General features: G+C 55.7%; 1 protein-coding gene across 1 annotated transcript; it reads left to right on the forward strand.

Moving 5' to 3' along the window:
• Window positions 1–4,263: 4,263 nt before the first annotated feature.
• On the forward strand, window positions 4,264–5,493 carry CHCHD10 (coiled-coil-helix-coiled-coil-helix domain containing 10). Its single transcript, XM_069870875.1, has 3 exons — window positions 4,264–4,455; window positions 4,670–4,820; window positions 5,236–5,493. The coding sequence occupies exons 1-3, from the start codon at window positions 4,327–4,329 to the stop codon at window positions 5,253–5,255; spliced, it is 300 nt and encodes a 99-aa protein (XP_069726976.1). The 5' UTR covers window positions 4,264–4,326; the 3' UTR covers window positions 5,256–5,493.
• Window positions 5,494–8,029: the final 2,536 nt, after the last annotated feature.

The raw sequence follows: 8,029 nt of genomic DNA on the forward strand, positions 1-8,029 counted from the left end.
TTTTAGAGCAACAGGGAGAAAGCAGTTGAAAAAGCCAGACCTGCTCTTTACAGACCTGATCCTGCTGCTAACAGGAGGGAACGTACAGACCAGCCAGTGCACCGAGTTATTCAGAAATGACTGGTTTTGAGTAAATATTTCCAGCGCTATTCAGGAATTGGCTATTGTCTTTCAGATTTCTGTGTCCCTTAATCCAGAACTAATGTTCAAGTGTAGGCAAGCCCTAACACTTGAACTATGTAAGGAGGGACCTTCTGGAGCTGCGGGAGAGGCAGAGATCATGCTACTCAATTGAATCAAAGATCAAATATAGGCTGAAAAATAAGGGAATAATGAGATTTGGCCAGGGAAGCAGTGAAAAATGTTGTGGGAGATATTTAGATACAAAGGGGGTCTTGCTGCATCATTTCTCCGAGGGGAAGATGGCTCTGCACAGGAAAACCCAACACATTGCTCCCACCTCTGGTGCTGAGGGCTCTCCAGCTGGGAGCAGAGGGCTTAGAGTGGGCGGCGTGTGTGTGGGTGGGTGGAGTTGTGTACATGCAGCCTTCTCAGACAGCCACAATAAATTATCTCATTAGTAAACCAGGGGAGCTGTGCTCCTCAGCACATACCCGGCCTCCCACAGCACAGGAAAACTTTGCGTCTAAACAACCAAACCAAAGGGTCCGCCAGACACTGCTCAGAGGGATGCTCTCAGCTTGAGACTCAGGCTCCTTCAGCAAGTTGTTCTGCGTGTAGTGGAACTAATGAACCTCAGTTTCCTACGTCTGGAGGTCTGGCATTCCCCATGTCCCCTGCAAATCTGTCCTCTCCTCCCCCCAGCACATCCCCACTCCAGGGGGCAACCAAGGAGGGATGAGGAGCCCGTGGTGTCGTAGCCCCACATACCGATGGCAGAGAACTGAGCTCTCACCTCAGGGGTTTCCTCACAGTGAGGGGTTCCTTGAGGTCACTCTTCTCTTCCTTCTTACTTTTTTTTTCTCCCCTCGTGTCTTTAAGACCTCTGCTTCCCCACAGGTGCTTAGCAGGATGGAGCTGCCAGGGAAGGACAGGCCCGCACAGGGAAGGGAACCCCACTCCCCCAGAATGCATGGCTGGGAAAAGCTAAAAATGCAGCTACTGCTCATGCAGGGGCTTCCCAGTTACATTTTTTCTGATTTTACAACTGCTTTCACCCCTCTCCTCTTTATTAGTTGATCAAAGACGGGCAAATGCTGAATGTCAAATGCTGCTGCAGCTGAAGCAGGACTGCACAGCCCAGCTCCCAGAGCAGGCGAGATCCCTGGTGGTGCAGGAGGGAGGATTTGGGGGTGCTGTCCCCTTATAAGAGGTGACCCCCATCAAGTTTGTTCAAGGCACAAACCCTTTCCTCAGAAGCGCAGGAGCTGCAGCTCTCTCCCTGCCTGCCCAGCTCCTGTGCCAAGAAGGGCAGCTTGCTTTACAAACGTTTTACTCTTCTCCTCGTGCTGGAAATCTGATTCTACAAAAACACTTGCACGGCAGCTAATTGCCAACCCTGCAGTGACTTAGCTCCCTAATTCCTGCCAGTCAATGAACCAGCCCAGACAGCTGCTTTTTGTAACTTGCTGAATGTACAACCACAGCCTTGGAGACATAACATAGCTGGGATTATTTTTTTTTCCCAGGACAACTTCTGAATCCTTCTCAATTTTGGAGATTTCTTTTACTCCACAGGGCATAAGGAACATTCAAAGACTAAGCAGGCAACCAGGCCCATCCCAGGGAGACATCAAGCAGACGTGGACCCACAGAGGCCCTGGAGGCCAGTTGGGGTGCCAGGGAGGAGATGATTGTCAAGAAATTGGTTTGAAGGTAAAACTGGCGTTGTCCAGCCTGTCTGCTTGTGACTTGAGGGCTCATCATCTTTCCATGGATTCTTCCCAATGTCCACGCCTTGCAAAGGTTTCCTTGATCTGCTGGTTTGTATCCAGAGGGCTGCTGCAAAAATTGTTGTGCTGGCCCATGACTTAGACCACATCATTCCTCCCCACACTCCTCCCCGACACCCTCTTTTCTCTGCCCCAATTGTAGATGGTTCACCTTCCCTCTCCTAGCCCTTCATTATCCATCTCTCCTCCACCCATCATCTCCCATGCAACAGAGGCCAACTCCATCATCCAACAAGCCCCTTCATGCTTTCTCCTGTTCTGCTCCACGCCTGGGAGAAAGAGCCTATGAGCATTGCAGTACACTGCATTGTACTCCTCGAAGCTCTTCTTTGTCACGACAGAAACCTTCACAGCAGAGCTGCTCTGCTTATCGCTGCTGCCTGGTCTGCCTGCACCCAGCTCTTGTTTCTCCAGTCCTGCCTGAACCACAGAGAGACCCGTCCTTCACTACAGGCTCCGTGGCTCCACAATGCTCAGCAGAACATGATCCTCGCCCCATGGCGGGAGCCCAGGAATGAGCTAAGCCGTGTTTGAGGCAGTGACTGCCGCGAGCTGTTGGTTGACAGCCGACTGAATATGAGCCAGCAGTGGCCCAGGTGGCCAAGAAGGCCAATGGCATCTTGGCTTGGATCAGAAACAGCGTGACCAGCAGGTCCAGGGAGGTTATTCTCCCTCTGTACCTGGCACTGGTGAGACCGCTCCTCGAATCCTGTGTTCAGTTCTGGGCCCCTCACCACAAGAAGGATGTTGAGGCTCTGGAGCGAGTCCAGAGAAGAGCAACAAAGCTGGTGAAGGGGCTGGAGAACAGGCCTTATGAGGAACAGCTGAGAGAGCTGGGGGTGTTTAGCCTGGAGAAGAGGAGGCTGAGGGGAGACCTCATTGCTCTCTACAACTACCTGAAAGGAGGTTGTGGAGAGGAGGGAGCTGGGCTCTTCTCCCAAGTGACAGGGGACAGGACGAGAGGGAATGGCCTCAAGCTCCGCCAGGGGAGGTTTAGGCTGGACATTAGGAAAAAATTCTTCACAGAAAGGGTCATTGGTCCCTGGCAGAGGCTGCCCAGGGAGGTGGTTGAGTCACCTTCCCTGGAGGTGTTTAAGGCACGGGTGGACGAGGTGCTAAGGGGAATGGTTTAGTGATTGATAGGAATGGTTAGACTCGATGATCTGATGGGTCTCTTCCAACCTGGTTATTCTATGATTCTATGATTCTATGAAATCATAGAATCATATAATAGTTTGGGTTGGAAGGGGCTTTAAGGCCCATCCCATTCCACCCCCTGCCATGGGCAGGGACACCTCCCACCGGATCAGGCTGCCCAAGGCCCATCCAATGTGGCCTTGAACCCCTCCAGGGATGGGGCAGCCACCGCTTCCCTGGGCAACCTGTGCCAGGGCCTCCCCACCCTCATGGTGAAGAAATTCCTCCTTATGTCTAGTCTAAATCTGCCCCTCCACAGTTTATCCCCATTGCCCCTCGTCCTATCACCACAAGCCTTTGTGAACAGTCCCTCTCCAGCTTTCCTGTAGCCCCTTCAGGTACTGGCAGGTCGCTATAAGGTCTCTCGTAGCCTTCTCTTCTCCAGGATCAACAACCCCAACTCTCTCCAACGGCCTCAGGCAGCACCGGGACAGGTCGGTGTTGATTAGGACACATTTCTTCACTGAGGGAGCGGTGAAGCCCCGGCAGAGGCTGCCCAGGGCCGAGCCCCCGCCCTGCAGGGCTCACCGGGCACTCGGGGACGGGGCTGGCGGAAGAACGGCACGGCTTAGAGGTCCTTTCCAACCCCAGTGACTCCAGGATTCCCCAAGCGGCCGCCTCAGCCCTGCCCCGTCACCCGGGGGTGACCGTCCCCGCCCTGAGGAGGCGGCAGCGGCTCCGCGCCGTTCGCTGCCCCGGGGCGGGCGCGCCCTCTGCTGGCGGAAGGCGTCGAGGGGCGGGGGCTTCGGCTGCCGCGCTGCGCATGCGCGAGGGTCACGTGAGGGCGGCACGTCCCCGTGACAGCGCGCGGGGCCGGACTCCTGGCGGAAGGCCTTGGGGGGGGGGGGGGGTGGCCTCGGCCGCCGCGCTGCGCATGCGCGACAAGCACGTGGCGGCGGGGCCGGGCTCCTGGCGGAAGGCTTAGAGGGGCGGGGCAGGCCGAGGACTTCGACCTTCGCGCTGCGCATGCGCGAGAGTCACGTGAGCCGGGCGCCTTTAAAGGCGGCGCGCGGGGCGGGCGGGCACTGTCGGCGATGGCGCGGGGCGGCAGGAGCGTGTCGCGGCCCGCGGCGGCACCGGCCCCGGCCAGGTACGGGGTGGGGGGAGGGGGGCGGACAGACCGACCGACTCCTGCACTCTTCCCGGCCCTGTGTGACTCGCTCCTCTCCGCAGCCCGGCCCCGGTGCCGGCGGCGCAGCCCGCGCAGCCCGGCCTGATGGCGCAGATGGCGAGCACGGCGGCGGGAGTGGCCGTGGGCTCCGCCGTGGGACACGTCGTGGGCAGCGCCCTCACCGGCGCCTTCGGCGGCTCCTCCGAACCGGCCAAGGCGGCGGCTCCCGCGCAGGTGCGAGCGGGGCCGGGCACCGTCCTTGTCCCGTCCTTGTCCCGTCCTTGTCCCGTCCTTGTCCCGTCCTTGTCCCGTCCTTGTCCCGTCCTTGTCCCGTCCTTGCGGGGCGGGGGCGGCCGGTCCCGCACCGGCGGCCCGAGGCACCGCGGGGGGACGAGCCGCCGCGCTTCCCGAGCGCCTCGGCCCGTCTTGAGCCGGTCCCTGCCCGCAGGAGCCCCGGCAGCCGCCCCTGGCCCCGCAGTCGCCCTACGGCCCCTGCCACTATGAGATGAAGCAGTTCCTGGAATGCGCCACCAACCAGCGAGACCTGACCCTGTGCGAGGGCTTCAATGAGGCTCTGAAGCAGTGCAAGTACAGCAACGGTGAGGCTGGGACCGCCCCGGGGCTGGGAGCTGCTCTAGGGGGCGTCCCGGCGTTCAGAGGCTGCGGAAACAGCCCTGGGGGTTAAAGTGCCCTTGGAGGGCGGGATTGGGAAGCGGCTCGGCCTCTGCCAGCGCCTTCCCTGTGTCTTGGGATGTGAAAAAGAACTGGAAAGGACAGGAGAAATAGCTCTGCCCCTGTCTTTAAGTTGAGAAGGCTATAGATACCCTCGTGGAGTTTCCTCTCTTACTGGAGCCTGCTGCTTTTCCCACTGAATTCCCTAATTCTTTCTGCATCTCCTAGAAGGAGATGTCACCAGTTAAGTCTTGACTTGGTCACCTTAGGTAAGAGAGCTTTTGTTAACTCCAGCTGCTGGAACATGCAGTTAATGATAAACTTGTGTTTTATCCCCTGTAGGTGTTTCTTCTCTCCTGTGAAGAATCTGCCCCCTTGTAGTAGAGAAGAGGAGCTGGGTGCAGAGCCCTGTTGCCCGCAGGGAGCGGAAGGACGGACAAGGGATGAGTGAAGGGAACAGATCGACCAGACAGGAGTCTTCTAGTGGTAATTTACTTCTAGACTAGCAAGGATGGAAAAGAATAGTTGCACCTGTGGGAACTTGAAGTTCAGATAGTGCTGCTTTTATTACAGAGAAATAAAGGAGTTTATTTGAACGTGTCACTTGTGCATGTTCTTTCTTTCAAGCTAAAATTAAACTGATGAAATGGTAACAGTATCAGCCACTCGAGGAGGGGCAAGGTGCAATTCTATATTTCCTGCAGACGGGAGGTGCAGACTTGAAAGGACATGGCCCGCATGATGTGGCAAAAGCAGATCTGCCCCTGAGCTGGATTGGCTGTACTCCGGGCAGGAAGATGTGTCCTACAGTATTTTCAGTAACTAATTTTGTTTCCATCTGTCCTCTTCCTGAAGAGCTGTTCTGACCCTGGAGCTAAGAAAGTATGACCTGTGTGGCTGTGTGACGGATACAATTGGCTGATGTTACTTACAAGCCTTAGGAGGTTATGCAATGATCTCAAGGTCGCCAGTGTCAGGTTGCAGTTGCTGTAGCAGAACAGCGAGTGCTGCCTGCAGACTGGCCTCCAGCAGGAGTCTCCACTCCTCATGTTGGTGTCAAAGAGGACTAAGAGGTTTCAGCTGGATTTGTAGTGGTGCAGCAGTGAAAAGGTGACACTTGCAGATGCTTAACTGCTGAGCTTTCATGGCAGAATGAATCTGTTAACTGCAGACCTCTGGCTTTTCAGTACTGGGCAAGTTCCTAGCCCCTTGCCTGGATTTTAAGTCCAGGTCTAGATGGTGAAAGCTGGCAGCAGATAATGGAGGCTGGTGTTGAAAGTCCTGCCTCTTCTAAATGTCAGACCTAAATTTTTGGTGGTAGATAATATCCTGAGCTGCGTCTGGCTGGATCCTGTGGTACCTTGTGCTCTCCTGAAGGATGGCCAAGGGGAAAAGTAGATGCCAGAGACACAAAGCCCAAATGTTCTAGGTGCTGACCTGTGGGAAGGAACCAATGTGAGGGAGTTGTTTTAAGTTACTGCTTTTAGGAAACAACTACTGAACTGTTGGTATATGCTGGTCTGGGGTTGAGGAGGCTCTTGAGGAGAACCAACAGGAACACTTGCAGCAGATCTGCTGTCTTCACCACCTTTGTATCAAGGAAATGTCCCCTCTTTGCTTTGGACCCCTTGGAGCTGGCGGGGGGGTCTGCTGGGTGTGGGGTGGGAGGGCAGCAGGTGCTTGCTGTGATGTGACTTAGGAGGGGTTCTGCAAACCAGCACTGGCTTTGCTTGACCCTTCATGTGATGCCTGAATTCACTTGCTGCTCAAAGCCTTAACCAGTGCTGGAGCTCGGTGTTTGGGCCGGAGGAGTGGAATGGTCCCTTGCATGGGGTACAAGGGCTGTGATGGGGAGAGGGGTCCTTGCCTGCACTGCCAGACCTTCTGTGGAGGGAGGTCTTACCTGCTAGGCCGGGGTGAGGTCACCCCAGGTTCTCTAGCAAGGATTCACAGCAGGGTGACTTCAGAGCTTTCCCTCCTGCCAGCAGAATGGCAGAAATAGATTAATCTGTCTTCTGGCTGCAAACTGAAGTTAAGCCTTGTGACTGGAGCAGGTGACTGCCCAGGAAATGTTCCTCCTCCCACAGAGGAGCCACCTCAGGTGAGTATGAGGTTCAGTTCCAGCTCTTTGTGTAAGCTGCCTTCTGCCTCCCTAGAGCTACTGTAGTTTGTCCAAGTGACTGCTGAACAGAGCCCCTCTCCAAAAGCCACACCTTTGATTTTAGAATCATAGAATCATAGCATAACCAGGTTGGAAGAGACCCACCGGATCATCGAGTCCAACCATTCCTATCAAACACTAAACCATGCCCCTTAGCACCTCGTCCACCCGTCCCTTAAACACCTCCAGGGAAGGTGAATCAACCACCTCCCTGGGCAGCCTGTTCCAGTGCCCAATGACCCTTTCTGTGAAAATTTTTTTCCTAATGTCCAGCCTAAACCTCCCCTGGCGGAGCTTGAGGCCATTCCCTCTTGTCCTGTCCCCTGTCACTTGGGAGAAGAGCCCAGCTCCCTCCTTTCAGGTAGTTGTAGAGAGCAATGAGGTCTCCCCTCAGCCTCCTCTTCTCCAGGCTAAACACCCCCAGCTCTCTCAGCCGCTCCTCGTAAGACCTGCTCTCCAGCCCCTTCACCAGCTTCGTTGCTCTTCTCTGGACTCTCTCCAGAGCCTCAACATCCTTGTGGTGAGGGGCCCAGAACTGAACACAGGATTCGAGGAGCGGTCTCACCAGTGCCGAGTCCAGAGGGAGAATAACCTCCCTGGACCTGCTGGTCACGCTGTTTCTGATCCAAGCCAAGATGCCATTGGCCTTCTTGGCCACCTGGGCCACTGCTGGCTCATATTCAGTCGGTTGTCAACCAACACCGCCAGGTCCCTCTCCTCCAGGCAGCCTTCTAGACAGGCTTCTCCCAGTCTGTAGCACAGCACAGGGTTGTTGTGCCCCAAGTGCAGGACCTGGCATTTGGCCTTGTTAAACCTCATGCCATTGGTCTCAGCCCAGCGGTCCAGCCTGTTCAGATCCCTTTGGAGCCTCCCTGCCCTCCAGCAGATCCACGCTTCCACCCAGCTTAGTGTCGTCCACAAACTTGCTAAGGGTGCACTCGATGCCTTCATCCAGGTCATTGATAAAGACATTGA

The sequence above is a fragment of the Phaenicophaeus curvirostris genome, chromosome 17 (genome assembly GCF_032191515.1).
Source record: "Phaenicophaeus curvirostris isolate KB17595 chromosome 17, BPBGC_Pcur_1.0, whole genome shotgun sequence".
NCBI classification, from domain to species: domain Eukaryota; kingdom Metazoa; phylum Chordata; class Aves; order Cuculiformes; family Cuculidae; genus Phaenicophaeus; species Phaenicophaeus curvirostris.

What these genes read in the sequence shown, in the direction of transcription:
- CHCHD10 (XM_069870875.1), top strand. Translation starts at nt 4,327, where the DNA reads ATGGCGCAGATGGCGAGCACGGCGGCGGGAGTGGCCGTGGGCTCCGCC. An exon ending in AGGCGGCGGCTCCCGCGCAG is followed by an intron (nt 4,456 to 4,669) that starts GTGCGAGCGGGG and finishes CCCTGCCCGCAG; the next exon opens with GAGCCCCGGCAGCCGCCCCT. An exon ending in GCAGTGCAAGTACAGCAACG is followed by an intron (nt 4,821 to 5,235) that starts GTGAGGCTGGGA and finishes TATCCCCTGTAG; the next exon opens with GTGTTTCTTCTCTCCTGTGA.